Consider the following 19,962-nt stretch of genomic DNA (forward strand, 5'->3'; position numbering starts at 1 on the left):
AAATTTGTCCTTATGTTTCTCATACTGAAAACTAAGGGAATTATGATTTTTGCAATCCTATTTAAAATTGATGTCTCAATTCTCTATCACCCTTGCACAAGACAGAGATCTTGAAGTACACATGTTCCCCGTAAGGGAAACCAACTTGTTTACCTGGGCTAGACACAACCCCTGGTTGAAATATTTAATCCAGCAATTCTAAACTTTGTACAACAGCTGAAATACATGTAATTAACTTAAAAACTTTTGAAGTAAAATTTAACTTCAGTAACGTGGGACTAGTTCACTGACACTGCTACTGCATTATGTGAGCATTTGGTTCTTTTGGCAGGTACTAACCAGTAAGCGACAGGAATCAGCTCTGTCCCCGGACATGGCTGCTGTCTTCTCTGACCTGGTGAGTAACTGGTCGCTTTTTCTCAGGGCTCTGCCTTATATAGGACAAAGCTAACCAAATACTAAAGATCCAGATTCCTTAAGGATTGTAAGCTCTTTTGGGACAGAGACCATCTTTCTTCTCTGCATTTAAACATTACCAAGAACATGTCGGATGGTCTTTTCCATGCAGCAAGGTAAAATAAAATAAAAAGATCAAATCAAATCAAAACCAACAAAAGTCCTGGCAGTTCCACCAGTGACAATGCTACTGTACTTTTGTTTCCTGAATTACTGAAAATAATATTAATTATTAAGCACTCTGATTACTTTCCAAAGTAATGAATAGGTTAACTGTACTGCAAAAGGCTAAGAAATCCATGACATAAGCTCTCAAATAAATTGCTTTCCTCATTTCATCTAAAGATAATTAATATCATCCATCAAGAGTTTCCATAGTCTTAAACAAGGAAGAAGTGATAACTATTTCTTGCTCTATTTCTCGACTGCCAGCAAGAAGCTATTTTGCTTCCCTTTTTATGAATTGAAATTGTTAATCTGTGAGTCTAATGGAAAAAAAAAAAGTAGTAAGAATGTGAGTTCATAATTTCTGGTTTGATGTACATAGGTTACTGCAGATTGCAGACAAGGAAACTCATTCCCTCTTTGCCACAGGCACGAGTGCCAACCTGTCAGCTACTGCAGGCACACACTGAAAGCTGTACTATCAGGAACAGCTTTTAAAACTCCTTCTCCTTCTTGCAAGCAAAGTGGTGGATTATCCCTCTTGCAGTAGCACTTAGTCTTGCTGTGGCCCTGTGGCTGAGGATTGCACTTTGGCAGTAAGTCAGAGATTTCAGAAAAATGTTTAAGTCTAAGAGGATTAGAAGTGGACAACACAGATATCCAGAAGGGAAGGGCAAATGTGGCTACATAGATTTTGGTCCTGCACGAATCTAGAGTCCTGAGAAGCTGATGGACTATTTTATTCTTGCTTTGCAGGTTCAGTTCCGGGGATTATTTCAGCTGATCTTCGTGCTGGGAATTGGTGGCAGTTTCCCATATGGGTTCCACATTTCTGTCATCAGCTATCCTTCAGTGGTAAGTAGCCATCTCTCCGAGGCTGGAAACAGAAAATGGGGATCCCGAGCTATCCATTCGCCCACAGATCTCAAAATTATTGAGCATTCAACTGATACACCTATGCCTTTTCTTTGGCTAACGTAACAAAAAATGTGTAGAGAACTTTTTCTCCTTTAAATAACAGGATAGCACTTTCTGTTTTAAATAAATTGTTACCACACAGCATACGAGCTTTCAAAGGAAGGCAGAAATGTGCTTTTAGCGTGCTTCGTCAGGAAATTTACGGGCTGGTACACATGTAAAGACTTTGCAATGTGATCTCAGCTAACTTGCTTTACTAAGAAATTTAGTCTCACAAGAAGTCTGATATTAGAACCATAGGCTAGATCTGAAGTACAACAACCAGATAATACAAATGGATCTTATACCCATTTTCCAGTCAAATCTCATTTTATTTTTCAGCACATCAGGAAGTTTATTAATGAAACCTGGATAGAGCGACATGGCTCTCCCCTCCACCCTGAGACAGTCATGCTGTTGTGGTCCTTCATTGTGTCTGCTTATGGGATAGGAGGATTCCTGGGGAGCCTGTGCTGTGGTTACCTGACTACAAAATATAGGAAGTAAGTGTTTCTTCTAACAGCTCAATAGTCAGAAAGTACAGGGAAATGCCAAGGTGCTTCTTGGTTGAAGCAGTCTGATTGAAGACTAAACGGATTTGGTTTGCCCACACACCCACCTCTTCAAGTAGCAAGCAGTCTTTTACCTTGTTTATCTGCCCTCCCCAGGGAACTGTATTTCTGCAAAGGCTGCATTCACCAACACATCATTGGACCGGGGCCTCCGGGAGCAGCAGGATAGTGCAACTGCCTCCTGTTCTCTTCAAGATCCCCTATGACTCCCATAAAGATCTCCTAAGCTCCCCAAATTCCAAAAAAGGAGCTGTGTGTCTTATGTTGGAACCTGGAAACCACTGTGTGGAAGATATCCTTAAGTGTCAAATAGGAGCCAGATTTCCACTTAAACGCATTCATCCTGGGGTGATAACATTATATTAAATATTCATGTATACTCTAGTGAAAATGTGAACAGAATAGGAAAAAGAAAAAAGCCTGTAACTATGCTGTAAAGATACAATCAGCACCAAAACGAATTATCCAAGAGACATCTTGGCAATGTTCTTCACGATTCATTTTACTGCAAGTCAGTTCCAAACTATCTTTTCCACTGGATGGAGAAAGGATTCCTCACCAGTCCGGTCTGTTCTCTCTTTTGTGTAACACCACTAATTTCATTTGCAGAGAAATTGGCAAACATATCTGCTTGGTGTGACCCACTTAAAGATCTGCTCCACAACCCACTGATCCAGAGGCCCCTCATATGGGTCTCAACAAACCACCTTAGCCTGCCTGCAATTGTGTTCTGTCCTACCAGGTAAGTGCCCCCAAGAAATTTCTTGTGGGACACTGCCTCATCCCACACCCACAGGGTCTCCCCAAGACTGGAAACAAGACCATGCACTTCTCCCACGGGTTATTTAACACATGATAATTGCTGAATCACAGCCTTTTAAATAAAGGACCTCTGTGATTCCTTAATGTGTGCGAGAGGACTCTTGCCTAGCGAGCACCGTGGCAAAACAAGAGAGTGCAAAAGACGTTGATTTGAGCCTGAGAAATCGGGTGTACAAACGTATGAGCCCATGATTCACACAGAATGTATTTTGAAATATGCCTCTAAAGACTCTGCCGTCTCAGATCACATCCATTTAGCAAGGAGTGTCTTTAATATGAGCCATTCTAGAATGGGAGCCACAGACTCAGATTATTTCTGAGGAACAACCTGACAATTTCTGAGGAGTTCTAGCCATTTAAAAACCCTGGTGACAAACTGGACCAGCTCTTTCATCTCTTTCCCCACTTGTATGGAGGAAATGCTGAAGTGTTCCAGCTGTTTAAATTCTAAGCTCAAAAAATATTAATGAATTCAGATCTAAAGGATCCTAAAATTTTAAAGAATCACTTTGACTATCCAAAGTCAAAATCGTTTCAGCCATTCCTCCAAACAGCAGAAATTGCTGTACCATGTTTCCTGCCACAGCAAGATCACTCAAAAGAGTACAAGAATTCTCATTTCACACTAAATTCTCATGGGCGCTTTTTTTTTTCTCTTTTTCAGAAAAAAGTGCCAAATGTGTGCCAACCTAATCATTCTGGTAGCTGCACTTACCATGGCCTTCAGTAAAACAGCCAAGTCCTTTGAGATGATTCTGGTCAGCCGCTTTCTCTATGGCATTGGTACAGGTATGTGCTCAGGCCACTGCGGAGTCCAAGCATCCCAGCTGCCCCAGGGTTGTCTCTATACATATTGCTGTTCTTGGAGAATGATTTATAAAGCAAATATACTGTGCACTTAATGAAAGTTAGAGACATAATCCTTTTTTGCAAGAAATTATAATCCAAATACCAGAGTGAACGGAAACAACGTAAGAGAGGATGAAGTCAGAAAGTTAAGCTATTATAAATATTTTAACTGTCATGTATCCTCTTCTATGTTAAAGGTTTTTCTCTCAATATACATCCTCAGTATGTAGGAGAGATTTCACCCAAGAAGCTGCGTGGATTCACCAACTCCACAGTTTCTGTTTTTCTAACACTGGGAAAACTCACAGGACAGGTTATTGGACTACGGTAAATACTCCACTCTTTCTATCAGGTTACACTAAAAGTAATAGAAATCTTTCTGTAACCTTATCCCCTCAGCTAGTCAGTGACTGACAAAGCGACTCGTCTTCCCCAAAACAGGTCTTAGCTTATGCCAGAAAAAAAAAGTTTTGATCATAATTGAGGCAAACATACTGTTTAAATACAGGAGACAGAAAATTAACTATTTGTAATCTGGTTTCTTCTTATTTCCACACCTTTTCTACTAGGGGCCTTGCCCTTAAAAATGTACTGTAATTATATGAAAAGTCTTAGAACAATGTTACGATCCTGTGGTCAAACAGTGGTCAAATGAGTCTCATCAGCTCTCTAGACATTGTATTGGATCCTAATGATATTGAGAAAGTTTTTCAAAATGCCAAATAATTCCTTTAAAATTGTCAGAAATAAAAATAGCTGAATTTGTGAAATTTGCCAAATTATCAGTTCAGGTTTTTGCTCCACTGCACCCTTGAATGGAGTTTGAGCAATCCTCATCACTCAGAAAAACTTCCTGAACATCCATTCCACTATCTCAGCATAATTTTGTTTCACATACACTTTCCAGGGAGATTTTAGGAAGCGAAGCTTTGTGGCCATGGTTGTTAGCATCTAGTGGACTTTCAGCATTGGTTCAACTGGTTACCCTCCCATTTTTACCTGATTCACCATCCTACCTCCTGATACAGAAGGGTAATGAGGAAGCCTGCAGGAAAGGTAGAGTGTTTGCTTTCCTCACTTACTTTGCTTCATTTGATGTTTTAGTGACAGCCTCTGTAGCAGACAAGCAAGCAGGGCAGAGCTGTGCAGCACAGTGCAGTGCCATGGAGAAATAGCAGAGGCAGTTCTAAATAAAACAGCTGAGGCACCTACAGCAATACAGCTCTATTAACCTGGGGCCTCACTCAGTTTAATTTATTTGGTTAAGAAAGACAGATTCTATTAACATGTCTAAGTTTTCCCACTTTGGTGGGCACTACTTTATTTCTTTAAAGGAAATGGTTTTAGGTAGTTCATTTTTTATTAAATAAAATATAGCTAAATGTTTACTTTGTTTACAATTTAGTCAACTCAATGCTAGAAGATATGCTGTACTGACAACCAGTGAGTCGAAATTCTGCCCCCAGACCCAACCAGACGACAGAACCAGACAGCACTGACACAACCCCCTACGCCAATGGACAGGCAGACTAAGGGGTTTAACGTAACCACTCGTGACGGAGCTGTACTGGTAGAATAATCCACTCCCCGCTTTGCCCCCAACAGCCATCAGGAAGCTCTGGGGGGAAGGAGACCACCAAGCAGAAATTGATGACATTATGAAGGAGAAGGCTGCAATGAAGAGCACAAAAACCTTGCGTGTCCTCGAAGTAATAAAAGAGAGGTCTTTGCGCTGGCAACTTTACACCTTGGTGACTGTCATGACCACCCTGCAGCTCTGTGGAATCAATGCAGTTGAGTGCTCTCTCTAATCCCAGAACAAGAGACAGCTCTAGGCAGCGTTACAGACCTCTCTAAGTTAATGCTGTTACACCAGCAAAGAATGGCATCCCAATTGCAACACTTTTTTCATCTCCTTTTGCATTTCCTCTCTCCATTTTTCAGATATACTTCTATTCTTTCGAGGTATTCCACACAGCCAAGTTTGAAGAACACATTATCCCATACGTGTCCCTCGGAGTTGGGTTGTGTGAATGCTTATCCTCTATACTGTGTGTAAGTCTTTTCAGACTTGAGTTTGAAGGAAAAATTTCATGCGGTCAAGAATTGTACTTTACCTTACTTGTAACTGGGCTCAGGGAAGATTTGCATAACCTAAGACACATCTTCCTGCTTCTGCAAAACCACACGCACGATAGAAAGCAGCTCTTTTCCCAAATTATTGGTATGACTGTACATCTTTAGACTAATATTTACTCTGTAAAATAGTTTTCTGATATTCTGGATTAGTTATGTATATGTACATGTGCACAATTGTATATATACCAGCACACAAGAAAGAGAACTGTCTAACAACAGCCTAGGGTTGACTAATAGATGCAGCTTAATTAATAACAAGTTAGCTTTGAAGAAGCAAATTAAATTCATTAGGAATTAAGAGACTCTTAAATGACATTGTTTTCTGGCTGTTATTCAGATAAGTCTTCTGCAAAGAACATATGGAGAAGGGAGACATTATTTGACTTTCTGCTTTTCAGAGCACCCTCATAGACCGATTTGGGAGGAGGGTGCTGCTGTGTGGAGGGTACACGCTGATGGGCTCTGTGCTGGCGCTCCTGACCGTGACGCTGTCGCTGCAGGTAAAGAGGCAGGAGCTCACTGGCTGCTCAGCACCAGCCCTTGCTGCTCTTGCCTCACAGGATGGGAACAAAATACAGAGCTCTGCTATTCTGTCATGTATCTAGTGGTTTGATATCACTGGTTTCTCACTTTTAGCATCAGTTTTTCTGGATGCATTACTTCAGCGTTATCTTGATCTTCCTGTTTGTTATCTTCTATGGAACTGGACCATGTGAGTACATCAATGGGAGGAAATTTGGTATCATATTGGTTGGTGACACAACTGGCAGAGGAAGAACGGGCTACACCCAGGGTAAAGTTGTGGAAATTAAGGAGGAAAGGGCAGATATATACAAGTGGGAGACAGGAAAAGGATATAGATGCCTCAAATTTTATTGCTGATCACAGAATTTAAATGATTTAAAATACAGTATAATCTTCTCCAGAGGGTTTGAGACAGACATTTCAGAACAATTTTTAAAATATTCAGATAAAACCAGGATTCTAGGCATTGCCAGGTATATTATTAATTGATTCAGCGAGTTAAACTTTATGACTACCAACATGCTTCAAGTAGAACTGACCACCCAAAAGTGGAACTGGTTTTATTTACTGTGCCAATAATGGCCACCAGTGCAATATGGAACTGCACAGATCCACTGGCACCAGAAGAAATATTCCAGAATGTATGACAGAAATCTAAATTAGCAACTGTAGTCCCTTTCTGGAACCAAGGTGTTTCACCCTCACCGCAGAGGCCACCTGCCAGCAGACACCTATGCTGCCTGTTTGCTGTTTTCTACCACTGCCATCATGAGGATCTTCAGCAGGACTAAGATGCACTGAGGAACTGTGGAAGAAAAGTACACCCAGTTCGTGTTTTGCTTTCCTTTTTCAGCCGGAACCACTATAACAATCATGGTTGAAATCTTCAGCCAGTCATTCAGACCATCAGCCTTCCTGATCGTCGGCTGCATCAACTGGATGGGACTGTTTGTACTTGGCATGATTTTTCCAATCATTGTTGTAAGTTACTCTAACTGGATCCCTCCCTCCAGGCTAATCGACTTCTGAATGCTGACACTGAGCAAAATAATAGCAGTATATTGCAACAAAAGGCAAATCTTAGAGCTCTGTCCAAACACCAAACCTGCTCAGGAATCCCCCAGGCCTGTCAGAAGAGCAGCAATTGGACTCAAGTCAAACTGGGCAGTGGAAACTCTTGGTCTGATACCTGTCCTGGTTTGTGTATTGGGCACATATTTGAATTTCAATTACTAAGACACAGACTTGCACCCAAGGGCAGGGAAATAGAAATGAGATTCTTATCTTCCTTACAGTGTCTCCCATTTCTGCCTGCAGGAAAACCTTGGACCCTTCTGCTTCCTCATCTTTTCGGGAATCCTTGCTCTATCTGTGATTTTCATCTACCTGTATCTCCCCGAGACCAAGGGGAAGTCAATCATGGAGATAAAAGCAGAGTTCAACAAGCTGAATTTTGGGAAAAAAGAAACCTCAGCCACTGGAAACAACTTTCCTAAGGAACAGTTGTTCTGCACCAAACTCTGAATGTTCAGAGGAGAAATTTGCATCTCTCAGAAAAGACAGGAAACAATGTTGCAATAGAATGAAACAGCAAACATTAAAAACAGACTGCTAGCTCTTCTGTGTCTTTTTTCTTTTTAAAAATATAGATGTGAATTTTATTGTCCTAGAATTTTATTTCTTGCTGATAGCTTAACATTTTCACAGGAAATTTCGCCACTCCCTTTTGAGATGTACTGAATATAAAGATTTTTTTTTTCTATTAAAAAACCCTTTATTATAATCTACCTTACAAAGCTTTAAAACATTTTATTAACAGTCCGTAGGGCCCAAATCCTGCAACAGGAACATCCATACAGGCTCTGCTCACAGCCCTGGGCCTCTGCTGGTCTCCCTGGTTGCCAGGAGTCTGCCCAGTGCCACAGGTACCTGAGCAGTTTGTTATTGTGCTTTCCTAAATGAGACTTCACCAGCTCGGATGCCCTCAGAACCAGGAGACTGCTGACAAATAGTTCAGAGAGGACTATTAGAAATGTGAAGGACCAAGTAAAATAATTTAAGAGAAACCAGGGGAAGGAAGGATTAAGAAGCCTAAGTGATCATGAGTCCAGGGAAACACAGAAGTCTGAAATATTTGGGTAGCAGGCTGACAGAGGGAAAGCTGGATGTGTAATGTAGGGTGACGCAAACAGATATGGGTTCAAAACTTAGCAGAGTAAATTAAGAAAAAAGGTTCTGGCCATGGTAACAGGAAAAAAAAAAAAAATTGAAGGTGAAATTGTACTGTGCAAAAACCTTTCTGGAGATGTAATGAAAATCTCAGTGGAGAATATCCTAGTAACTCTAGGCATGGAGAAGGACCTGACAGAGTTATTATTGTACATGAAAGAAGTAAAATGGCTCCTATAAAATAAAGCACACTCCCAAGAGCATCTGTGGCATCTAAGGATCTGATTTCCAACCTGGTACATCAGCTTCTGGGAATTACATCAGATGTTTTCAGAGAAGAAAGAGTTTGTTTTGGAAACGTTTTTCTTGTTATGTAAGCAAGCTGGGAATAAAGAGTGATTATTGTAACCAGCAGAAAAAATAGTTTATGAGGTTCATTGGAAATACAGTCTAAGTTTTTCCAAGGGACCACAAACAAGTATAGTATGATTTCTGACTAAACGCTTTGGATCTTGCCACCTGCTTTCAACTGATCGCTGAAGAAAAGATGCATCAATATTACAATTCATCAATATTACAAACGGCAGTTCCTCACCTTACAGATGGAGCTATCACTTGAGTTTATTTTTAATGCTTTGACACAGGAAACATGCCCTGAAAATCTGTACAAACAGTTTTTATTTCTGCAACTTTTTTCAGGATTTTCATTATTTTCAGAATGCTTCGGATACAAGGAATGCAATCCACTAACACAGGCTGTACATGGACACCGTCTCTTGATGTTTCATTTGCTGGCTTTTTACAGCAAGGGTGCTACAGTGAAGGAACTGACAAACTCAACATACACCACGCAGTCAACTTAAGCATGTTCATATGGAGGTTTTCACCATTTTTAAAGTATTTGTTTAAGTTACACCTTTGCAGTACTGGCATTTAGTGCAAGGTATAGAAACCTCTCCCTCTTTTCCACAGGCTGGGGAATGGATGGAGTAGAAAAGCCCCTAAGTCACAGAAACTACTGGGCATAAAGACACCCAGACCTTTAACACGGAGAGATCAATAAACCGTTTATTTTATCCCCATCAGCATTTTCAATCCACTTTCCCAAACACATCTCACTGCGAACACCCCCTACCAAACACCATCTGACCCCTCTGAATCATGTAAGACTGTACTGGGCAGCAAATAGGACTGGTTTCAGCACTACCACATACTCCAGTCCTGATAAACCCTCTCATTTTGGAAAGCCTGTGGATTTCCTGTCTCTCAGGAGATCCTGTTGACTGTTATGGGACTATTCGCACAACAAACAAAGGAGCAAGTTGAAAACAAACCTCTTCTAAGTAGGTGGAATCCAGTACTCACCACAGTGGAAAATCAAGACTCCAATTTTAAGGTATCTAGGACTTAGTCATAGTTGAGGGAAAGTCTCCACAACATGCGATACTGGGGTTTTCCTGTTATGGTCTATTTCACTGAAAGCGTTCCAGACCTCACAACTGAGGCACCCACCTAATTTTTTTGAATAATCATGAGACTTTTATAAAGAGACACATTATAACTCTCCCACTCTCAAACAGTCTCTGCAACACTTGTGTGAAAACACTGGTTTTCACGACCAGGCTGTACCCAAACATGAAGTGTCATTTTGGATGCTTTCATTTCCAGACCACAGGATGCTTTCATCTCCCCCCATGAAAGCTGTACATGGAGTATCTGCATTAGCAGATGGCACACGCAGCCTGGTCCCTCCTCAGGCACTCCCACACCTCCAGGGGCACCTGCAGGAGATAGTACTGGCTATTTAAAAGGCTCCTGAGGTGCTTACTAGCACAGTGAGGTAAGTCATCTTGCAGGTGAGTTAGAAATAAAGCTGTGACCAAAGTGAGCGGAAAGAAAACCCTCTTGAAATATAAAGATGCCTAAATTCATTGTTAACACAAACGTAAGCAAGGATAAAGTTCCAGAGTCTTTCACAGGGGAGGTCACCCAGCAGTTATCAAAAGCAATGGGCAAACCAGCACAGGTAAGTCCAGATGCTCAAATGTTTTCATTATTTAATCAGCTGTGCATATGCAGTGAGCTATTTCTCAGCAATAGCCTCTATAAACTAATATACCTTATGACTCACTAGTATTTAGAGTCTTCTCTCTGTAGAAATGTCAAATACTTGTTTGCTGTAACTTAGCTCTGCTGAGGTCTTAAAATACTTGAAGTATTTAAACTAGCTTTGTATATGATGGTATTCCATGAAGGCTATATATTTACATGTAGGTTATGTGTGGCTACAGACTTTAAAACAGTTGTGTGTGGTTGGCTGTTCTGATCAAATTGATTTGGTGTCCAGATAAAAAGCCAATTGACCTGGAGAAGCCTGGATCTACTGTGTCTCTTCCAGGCAGTTTGTCTGTCTGATAAAGGGGCTCCTCTGTCTCTAGAGACAGTAATGGAGCTCTGTGCAATCAGTTGGTCTCATTAAATGTAGGAAATCAATCTCTGCCACATTTGACCAGAGTTAGCTCTCTCAGGGAATAATCAGAAGTATGTTTTAGGCTTGCATAAGCCTTGTCTCCACAGAAAGCAGGCTTAACTGTAAATGATAGTAAGACTTCTTTTTTTCTCCAACACATGCAGTAATCTAATGAAATTCTTATGTAAAACTGATGTGTTCTATCTTTCCTCAAAAAATATTTTTTTTAAATCAGTCTAGCAAAAAAGTCTTTGCTATTGGAGGGGGTGGGGGTGTGTCAGCTGGTGGTTCTTGCATAACAGCTCCTGAATATAAAGCTAGAGGCCAGGGCTGGGATGCAGCTGGAACAGGTTTGTGCAGCCGTGTGGAAGGGATATGCAAGGGGACTTAGAAATATAAAGGGAACAACAAAGAGATTTTGGTTTTTTTCGAAGAGGACATGCAAGCTCTTCGTGACAAAGGAGGCAATAGGAAAGCAAGAGTCTCTTGGTTATAACACAGAAAGAAGGAAAGGATTAGGGTGGGCTGGAATGCAGAGCTTTCCTCTCGCAGGAAATGGTACCATTTCAAAAAAATCCTGATTTTTATTTTTCATCGAGTAGGTTTTTTTTTCTACTGGAAATACTGTTTCAAACATTTTCAAACTGATCTAAGAAGAAAACAATGTTGATTAACACTTCAGCTTTTTCTTTTTTTTTTTTTAATAATCTGCTTTCTGGGGCAGATGTTAAAGTCATATATGTACCCCCATTTGGCATAAAGTTTAGAGCACAGGGTGTCCAGCTAGAGGAGAACAGGTTCAAGCAGGTGATATCTCAGCAGGATCTCCCATGGCTTATCCTGTACGGCTGTGGTCTGATGCACTTTGCACCCAAACAAGTTAGAAATGACAGCCAAGACTAATTACCCAGACAACTCCTGGTACTCAGGCTAGCTTGTTTTACCAAGAGAGTTAATTGCTGCTGAGTTCTAATGATGCACTGCTAATAAACGTGGGTAAGAACAGAACAGAAGCCAGATGGATGCCAAAGGAACTGATCCCTGGATTCCCCAGTGTGTGGATCTGACACTGTGTATTAGCAGCAGGGAAAATTGCAGCCTGGTCATGAATATTAACATAGATACTTTCTTCTATTTTTCCTACTATCAAGAACAAAAGTAGGATTAGGTTGTATTTTGTTTAATGAGGAGGATGTTGATTTAGACCTCTGCTGTGTCAGTTCACATTTACCTCAGCAGGGCAGACTGCAGCAGGAGCCAGTGAGGTGCAAAATCTCCCTGGAATGCAGGGCAGCAGCGATGCAATTGCGCACCATCACTTGCACCCGACCTTCCCACAGAGGCAGGGAGAGCCCAGTGGCTTGGAGGAGATTTGGGAGGTATTGCAGGCCACCGAGCTCTTGGAATCAGTAAAAATGTTACTGCTGGGTCCTCTTTTCCAACAGCGTACTTGGGCTGAGCATCCAGAACCCATCTCTCAGCAGTGCATGATGTTCACAGTTGTCAGACACTCAGCATTTCTGCGATTCCCTCCTCGAGAGCAATCCCCATGCATGCCTCTTGCCTGATTTTGAGTGTTTCAGCAGAATCTGCATATGTGGTGGACTCCAGACCACCTGGTCACTCTTGCCCTGGGCTTCACGCATGTTTGGGTACAAAAGCAGAGGGCCTGCTGCCGGAGGCAGTCACTCGAGCCTGGAGGTGGGCAGCCCAGCACACAAAGTGCAGTTGTTTCCCCCACAACTGTCCTTGCCCAACCAAAGCAATTATTAGGAACCAAGACTCCCAAGCCTAAATAGTATGATGTCTTCATAGTGGCCCTTGACACAGCAGTGAACATCTTAGAACACAAATCTGCACAGTAGGACGTCAGCACATGAAAGCCTCGCATGTGGCAGGCAAGGTGTGGCAGCAGCTCTCCAAGGAGAAGACAGCAGACAGGGAAGGATCTGTGCTGTAGGGTAACTTAATAAGAACAAGAGTGAAACTATTTGCATTTTAGTGAAAAGCATCTCCGAGTGCCCAGGATGTTTTGTTTTATGTGCTGCTAGAGCTTTTAGTTAAGAATATAGCCATTCTGCAACAGATGAAAGAATTGGGATGGCAGTGACCATTCCCAGATGGTACGTCACAGGAATATGATTCTATTTCATACCTTCTCATCTTTGTGACTTGCAGGAAAATATTTAGGAAGCCTAAAAGTGCAATGAAGTACACGCAGGAAAATTTGAAAAGCATAACTGATAGGCATGCACCTATTTTTACCACAGTTTAGGGACACAAACACCTTCTCAGATTTTCAAACCCTTTCTCAATATGCCAAAAGAAAATAATATTGCTTTTCATCTTCTTCCAACAGTATATAGCAATACAGATCTCTCCTGATCAAGTGATGTCCTTTGGTGGCTCCACAGACCCCTGTGCTGTGTGCTTTCTCTACAGCATTGGCAAGATAGGGGAGCAGGAGAACAAGGCCTACTCCAGATTGCTTTGTGACCTGCTGAATAAACAGCTGAAAATACCATCTGACAGGTGAGCTTATACCGCAGCTTGTCTGACAAGACTTTACACAGATTGTTAAAACCGTTAATCCCAAGATTGGCCTTTGGTGTTCTTCTATTAACATGCTGCTTGAAGAGGCTAAACGCCAAGTGAATAGAGCAACTCTCCAGTTTAAAGGAGGAAAGGAGCAATTGTATGAGTTGCAATGCAAATGCCCAGAAAGCATAGCATTTCTTAGTTAAAATAACAGAGGTTCAGGCACTGCATGAACCCACAGATCTCGCATGTGCAAAAGCCCAGGTACAGACATAAGAATTGCATCCTGAGATCTCCTTAAAACAAGAAGCAGAAAAACCGTAGGAACTCCAGGATGCAAGTAGGCAAGAGATTAAAGGGGGACAGGGGAAGGGACTGCAAGGCATGATAAGTGTAAAGCCACAGGAGACAGTCTACAGCCTGGCTGTGTGTGGCCTGTTGCAGGAGTACCCTGGCCAGCCCGCAGCACTCTGCAGCTCATGTGTCTGTCTTCCCTTTCAGAATTTATGTCAGCTTCTTCGACATCACTGCTGGCAATGTGGGCTGGAACAACACCACCTTTGCTTGAGGTGCCCTCCGGTGGTAACAGCTTCTTCCTGAACCCTCATCGCAGTTTTTGAGCCCTGCAGCTCTAGCCACGTTATCCATATCTGGCACAAACGCAAAAGGCAGCAGTACCTTAGTTGCTGCCACGCACTGCTGTTTTGACATCTTGTCTGCTGCTTAAATAAAAGTAAAATTCCAGCAGAAGCCCTATGACTGAGAATGTCTTGTTACTCTGGAAAGGCCTGTGGTTGAGACGGAAGGTGTCTGCTCAAAATATTCTTAACAGAAGCTTTTCTTTTTTACAAACAGTTGAGTCTTTTGTGTGAAGATGAACACTCCATTTGGATATGCCTTTGCCCTGTTCATGCTCAACAGCCTGGCCAAATTTAAATAGAATTATCCTGACCTGATTTCAAAATACATTTAATTCAATAGATGTGGCTATCAATGTGGCATACAGACCTCTCTTCAAAAGGAGGAAACACATGATTGGCTCTTATTTAAAAGGGATGGATTGCAGTCCAGGTCCTCCTTAGATCTAGCGCTACATAGACATCCAGCTGCTTAGCAGAAACACTTGTGCTGTGCATCCCTCAGGGCACAGCATAGGCAGAGGGACTAAGTGGAAAAACCCACTGTTCACTGTCCTGCCCTCCCCTTTTCATCCATTGAACAATTTGCAGTGACAGTGAAGATCAGAGCACAGCTCAAAATGAGGCAGAGGCACAGTGAGACATTCCCAGAGGCCAAAGTGGTGAATTAATTATGAAAGGAAGATTTACATATAAATATTTATTATTCAAGCCCTGCGTCAGACAAGATCATTTGCTTCCAAAGTAAAATAGAAAGATGGAGTTCAGATATGTTCCCTGAATCTCTAAAGTTAGGTATATTGTGACTTTTTTTTTATTTTGGTCTCGAAGAACCAACCCCATCTCACCCCTGTTTGAGCTCTACTGTGAACATCCCATTTTGCCTCATCACATCTTCACTTTGCAACCACAGTCTTTAAATACAAGCCTGCACCTCAACCTGCAAAAAATGCTTTGTTGGGATAACAAATGAAAGCTGCTTTGGTGAATCACGGCAGCACAGTCAATAAAGCAATGCACTACTTAGTATCTAAATAGAGTATATCTTGTCAAATACTGTTCACTTAAAGCCTTGCCAAGCTGCCCATTGAGACATGCCATGAGGCACATAATCTTTTGGTAGAATGGCTACGAAGGCCCTAAACACAGCAGGACCTTCCACGGGGAGGCAGTTTCCTTCTCCAGAAATCAACCCGCTTTCATAGAGCCACTCACTCAGAGAATGCTGCCTCTGCCTGTTCTTGGAGCCACAGCACCAGCATTCTCTGCTGCTCTCCCAGCTCCTGCTCCCTGCTCCAGGTGCTCTGGTTTTGACTGGGATGTAGCTGGGTATGTACTAATACAACCACAACCTGTGAATGCCCTGGCTCCGTTATTTGCAGTCAGGCTCCAGTAAAGCTTCAGCCTGCCCCACATGTCTTCTGAAGCCTTTCTATGCAAGATGTTTCCAGCATTAATCTCAGAGCATCCAGACCCTGAAATGTGTGTTCCTAACGTACCTCATGGCACAAGCACAATTAAGACCACCTCCACTTGCTAACAAGTATACTCTCTAACAGGGAACGTAAAAGCTGCCTTTGCTTCTGTCTCTGGCACATCATCAGAATGCTCTCTGGTGTATTTCTGTAAAACATGTTACCTTTCGGTTTTTTTCTCTTAGACACATTTCTTCATTGCTCTTATTTTAATCACAGGCAATTCTGTTCTAAAACAGATGCTGTACATCCAGAAAATGTATCATGAATGCATGAGTGTGGTGCAATCATTTGAGGGGTATGCAGAAGCACACTGGTATTCAGTTAACTTCTAAAAATGCATTTTTAGAAGCCATGAAAATGTACACACTGCATTTTCCTTTGTCAAGGAGCCAAAGCAGAATAAAATTGCAGATGTCTCGCCACTCTGTGGCAGCAATGCCCACGCTCTGCTACTTTTGGCCTGGCGGCCCACAGAGCAAGCACAGCGGTGATGCCAGAATCCCCACCCCACCTTCATGCAACAACTCTGGGAGGCAGGAAGGTGGGAGGAGTAAGTGGAACTACACAACAGCAGGGAACTGACAACATTAGTTCTTAATAGCACTGTCAATCGCTAAAAAAAATAAATGCTCCAGTCCTACCACTTCTCAGTGTTACAGCCTGTGCCACTATAAAGCCTCCCCATACCATCCCTTACTCTTTGTTCAGAGCTATGTGTGTCCACACGTGTAACATGTATATATGGTCAAGCTTTCTAGCAGCAGTAGTGCTTGGACTTTGTTAAAAATTAACACATGCTTGATTCCTGTGTGTAAAAGATTTGCATGGAGAGGTCTGGGCCTGATTCTCTTCAGCCTACCCTGAGTCACTGCAAGTCACGGCAGCATACGAGGCAGGGTGGGGAGTTGAGCCCTCTGCAGCCTACGTGCATCACATCACACAGCCCAGTGTAAGGCTCATCTCCCAGCCTGCCTCTCACCTCCGAATAGACACGCACCATTTCGTTTCTAAGGAAAAAAAAGAGATCACTTCTGCCTTTTTCACGTAGAGAAATACGATGTGAAAATAAGGATGTTGTGGAGTAATAGATCACCCTTCCATTTGATTGAAAAACGTTAGAGAATAATTAACATGCCAACAAGTCAGATGTTTCTGATTACACAGCTAAAACAAAAAAAACATACAAATGTGCTTTTATTTTGCAAAAGAAAAAAATTCCCTTCGGAGCCAAGGCAAGGATCCCTTTTTGCAACTGCCAAGCTATGGCCTGTAGCCCCTTTTGGCCCTGATCCTGCAAAACCTAAAGCGGTAGCACCACATGCGTGGATCCCAGGTTATGTACGAACTGCCCAGCGGGACAGGGCGCAGTGCCAGGGACGAGCACTACAACAGAACTTCAAAAATGCTCAACAGTAGTAACAAAGCCCGCGAATAACGGCGGAAAGTGGGGGGAATTGTGCCCGGAACGCTGCGGCGGGAGGGAGGCCGTAACTCGCAACAAGGGCAGCAGCCAGGGGGGCCAGTCCCGTCTCCCCTTTCCCTCTCCCCGCCCCGTCGGGCGCGGTCCCTTTAAGGCCGGCGCGGCCCCGCGCACTAAAAGCGCCGCCGCCGCCTCCTCGCTCCATTCTACCGCCAGCACTCTCGCTGTTTCCTCCGCTCCCGCCATCGGCCCCGCCGCCCTCCGCCGTCGCCACCATGCCCATGTTCACCATCCAAACCAACGTCTGCAAGGACGCCGTGCCCGACAGCCTGCTGGGCGAGCTCACCCAGCAGCTGGCCAAGGCCACCGGCAAGCCCGCGCAGGTGAGGGCGGGCGGCGGGGCCGGCGCTACCGGAGGTGGAAGGGCCGCGGGGGCAGCCCCGGGCCCGGGGGTGGGCTGGGAGCGGGGCGAACGCGTGCGCGGCGCCCGGCAATGAGGGGAGACCCGGCGGGGCGGCCGCGGGGCTGCGCCCGCTCTGTGCGGCCCGGGAGAAAGCGCTGGTGCCCGCTCCCCGGGCCGGACTGCCATGCGGCCCCAGGCCGGGCGGCTCCCGGAGCAGCAGCCTGACCTGCAGGAATCTCGGTGCTCCAGCAGCAACAAGGGCGGAGATTTGTTTTGTGCTTGTGCTCGGGAGTCGGGATTTCAGCCGCGGAGTTGTGCCAGCGGCACGATGGGGACGGGGCTGGTGTGTGCCAGGCCAGCGAGGCTCTGGCAAAGCCGAGAACAGCTCGGGGAGCTCGGCTCCCGGCTACTCCAGGTTACCCCGGGTCAGGTACGGCAGCTTTCAGGCCAGACTGCTGCAGCCTGAGAAACCAAAGCCCGATAAGGCTGAACTGCAGACAGGCTGGATGTCTTGTCGGTGATTTGAGGGTGTGACACAAACGCCGTTTTGAGGCCTTTATCTCCCGCCGTGTGTGCTTTGCCCTGTGCAGCAGCGGTGCTGTGGTGGGCAGGAGCTTCTGTCCTGCCTGCAGCTTTACACAAACAAAACCCTTGTTGCTAAAGCTGAGAGCCAGCCTGGGGGACCCCCTGCAGTGTGCTCTGCCGTGGGCCTGGGCACGTACAGCACACAACTGCACTGATTGAAGTTGGTACCTAAAGCAAGTTTGCATAGGAGAGGGAAGGTGATATGCTGTTAATGTTTGCTCTCTTCCCACAGTACATCGCTGTGCACATCATACCTGATCAGATGATGTCCTTTGGGGGCTCCACTGATCCCTGCGCGCTCTGCAGCCTGTACAGCATCGGCAAAATTGGAGGGCAGCAGAACAAGACCTACACCAAGCTCCTGTGTGATCTGATCTCTAAGCACTTGCATATATCTGCAGACAGGTAAGGCTGGGACATGATGTTATTAACTGGCTCTCTGAAACTGCTTCGATAAGTTCATTTAAAAATAGAAAAAGCCAGGAATAAGTCCATGTGATTGAGAAGATACAAAGTGATAATTTGTAGTGTTTTCATGTCCACTTAAGAGTTTGCGTACATCTTTCCCTTGAGAATCCTTCGTTAAATGGCTTCCTATTCTCTGAGCACTGAAAAATTCCAGAGGACCAACCAGTTGTATGCGGTGCTTTTGTGCTGCTGAGGCGTGATGTCCTTTGGTGATGAGAGGCTGGAGGCACAAGGGGGGAGCAGTAACAGGCTGGAGCAGGTGGGCAAAGTAGAAACCAGCAGGTGACCAGCTCCCTCACGGGCCACGGGGCCTTGGGAGAGTGTCTGTGCAGTGGTGAGACTGCAATAACCTGCTGCCACTGATGTGCTGGGTCTGGAAGCGAGAAGTGCAGAGCCAGCCCTGAGAGCCTGCTTGGCTTTTGTAAGGCTGCCTGTTTGACATGTGTGAGAGATTGCAGCACTCAGGAACAAAAGGGTTTGATCTCTGAAGGTTCTTCTGACAAGCTGCTGACCAAACACTGGTACCTGAGCAGACTCTGACTGAAGAAGAGTTGGTATTTTAAAGAAGGCAAATGTACAGCTCCAGGGACTCCAAAGGATATTGCCTGTTGGACGCTCTGCCAGAGAAGTCAGCTAGATCTCGATAAAAATGAAGCTTGACACTTCTGAGGAACAGGAAGCACTGCTCTCGTTATGTTGTCCTGTCTCATTACTTTATATAAAGTACATAACAAATACTTATTGTGTGCTTCTGTGTCTCTTCTGCAGGGTGTATGTCAACTACTTTGACATGAATGCTGCCAACGTGGGCTGGAATGGCTCCACCTTTGCGTAGAGCTCTCCTGTCTGTGAAGAGGCTGCTCTTGGACCTCCCCCTGTCCTGCCCCTTAGCAGAGACCACCGCACAAACGGCCCCATGTTGCATTTTGTACACTCTAACAGATTGATGGCTCTGTGCTAGTGTGTTTTAAATATTGCTGCTTCAACATTCCTCTGTTTTCTGTGTAGAAAACAAATAAAGATTTAGAAGTAAGGTGTCTGGTGTAGGCTTTGGCAGGTTGGGGATGGAGCTGTGCAGTCAGCACCATATGTTGTGCTCTGCTGAAGCAAACAAAAGGAACACTTTGGGTTTGCTTCTGTTCCTCAGACAGGGTATTTCACAGCATGGTCAAACTGAGTGGCAGGTGCCTCACAGCACTCCAGGGTGATTTATACCTTGCTGGGGCCCAGAGGCTGTAGATGCCCTCAGGGTTTCTTGTTGCTTCAAGGTTTGGGTTTGTTTTCTGTCCCCTCCATGGCCGCAGTGGA

General features: G+C 44.0%; 3 protein-coding genes across 5 annotated transcripts; all 3 read left to right on the forward strand.

The window, feature by feature from the left end:
- The first annotated feature begins 289 nt into the window (after positions 1-289).
- LOC136109103 (solute carrier family 2, facilitated glucose transporter member 11-like) lies at positions 290-8,909 on the forward strand. 3 transcript variants are annotated; one of them, XM_065851501.2, is made up of 12 exons: positions 290-397; positions 1,378-1,476; positions 1,921-2,081; positions 3,637-3,761; positions 4,019-4,148; positions 4,729-4,877; positions 5,427-5,614; positions 5,766-5,876; positions 6,359-6,460; positions 6,597-6,672; positions 7,339-7,466; positions 7,803-8,906. In XM_065851501.2, exons 1-12 carry the CDS (start codon positions 374-376, stop codon positions 8,007-8,009), a joined length of 1,500 nt encoding a protein of 499 aa, XP_065707573.1. In that variant the 5' UTR covers positions 290-373; the 3' UTR covers positions 8,010-8,906. The 3 variants fall into 3 exon arrangements, with proteins under 3 accessions (XP_065707573.1, XP_071672073.1, XP_071672074.1); XM_071815972.1 differs by lacking the exon at positions 290-397 and having other exon boundaries at positions 1,351-1,476; positions 7,803-8,907; XM_071815973.1 differs by lacking the exons at positions 290-397; positions 1,378-1,476 and adding an exon at positions 2,760-2,892 and having other exon boundaries at positions 1,991-2,081; positions 7,803-8,909.
- A 1,663-nt stretch (positions 8,910-10,572) lies between these two features.
- On the forward strand, positions 10,573-14,230 carry LOC136109343 (macrophage migration inhibitory factor-like). The gene is made up of 3 exons (XM_065851933.1): positions 10,573-10,680; positions 13,484-13,656; positions 14,164-14,230. Exons 1-3 carry the CDS (start codon positions 10,573-10,575, stop codon positions 14,228-14,230), a joined length of 348 nt encoding a protein of 115 aa, XP_065708005.1.
- A 3,134-nt stretch (positions 14,231-17,364) lies between these two features.
- On the forward strand, positions 17,365-19,687 carry LOC136109128 (macrophage migration inhibitory factor). The gene is made up of 3 exons (XM_065851544.2): positions 17,365-17,581; positions 18,419-18,591; positions 19,423-19,687. The coding sequence occupies exons 1-3, from the start codon at positions 17,474-17,476 to the stop codon at positions 19,487-19,489; spliced, it is 348 nt and encodes a 115-aa protein (XP_065707616.1). The 5' UTR covers positions 17,365-17,473; the 3' UTR covers positions 19,490-19,687.
- The last annotated feature ends 275 nt before the right edge of the window (positions 19,688-19,962 follow it).

The sequence above is a fragment of the Patagioenas fasciata genome, chromosome 17 (genome assembly GCF_037038585.1).
Source record: "Patagioenas fasciata isolate bPatFas1 chromosome 17, bPatFas1.hap1, whole genome shotgun sequence".
Taxonomy (NCBI): Eukaryota; Metazoa; Chordata; class Aves; order Columbiformes; family Columbidae; genus Patagioenas; species Patagioenas fasciata.

Excerpts from the sequence above, each read along its gene's own strand:
- LOC136109103 (XM_071815972.1), top strand. The coding sequence starts at position 1,351 with ATGGACTATTTTATTCTTGCTTTGCAGGTTCAGTTCCGGGGATTATTT. Across the intron at positions 5,615-5,765 it reads AGCTCTGTGGAATCAATGCA|ATATACTTCTATTCTTTCGA; the intron begins GTTGAGTGCTCT and ends TCCATTTTTCAG. Across the intron at positions 7,467-7,802 it reads TGATTTTTCCAATCATTGTT|GAAAACCTTGGACCCTTCTG; the intron begins GTAAGTTACTCT and ends TTCTGCCTGCAG.
- LOC136109343 (XM_065851933.1), top strand. The coding sequence starts at position 10,573 with ATGCCTAAATTCATTGTTAACACAAACGTAAGCAAGGATAAAGTTCCA. Across the intron at positions 10,681-13,483 it reads CAATGGGCAAACCAGCACAG|TATATAGCAATACAGATCTC; the intron begins GTAAGTCCAGAT and ends TTCTTCCAACAG. Across the intron at positions 13,657-14,163 it reads CTGAAAATACCATCTGACAG|AATTTATGTCAGCTTCTTCG; the intron begins GTGAGCTTATAC and ends CTTCCCTTTCAG.
- LOC136109128 (XM_065851544.2), top strand. The coding sequence starts at position 17,474 with ATGCCCATGTTCACCATCCAAACCAACGTCTGCAAGGACGCCGTGCCC. Across the intron at positions 17,582-18,418 it reads CCACCGGCAAGCCCGCGCAG|TACATCGCTGTGCACATCAT; the intron begins GTGAGGGCGGGC and ends CTCTTCCCACAG. Across the intron at positions 18,592-19,422 it reads TTGCATATATCTGCAGACAG|GGTGTATGTCAACTACTTTG; the intron begins GTAAGGCTGGGA and ends TCTCTTCTGCAG.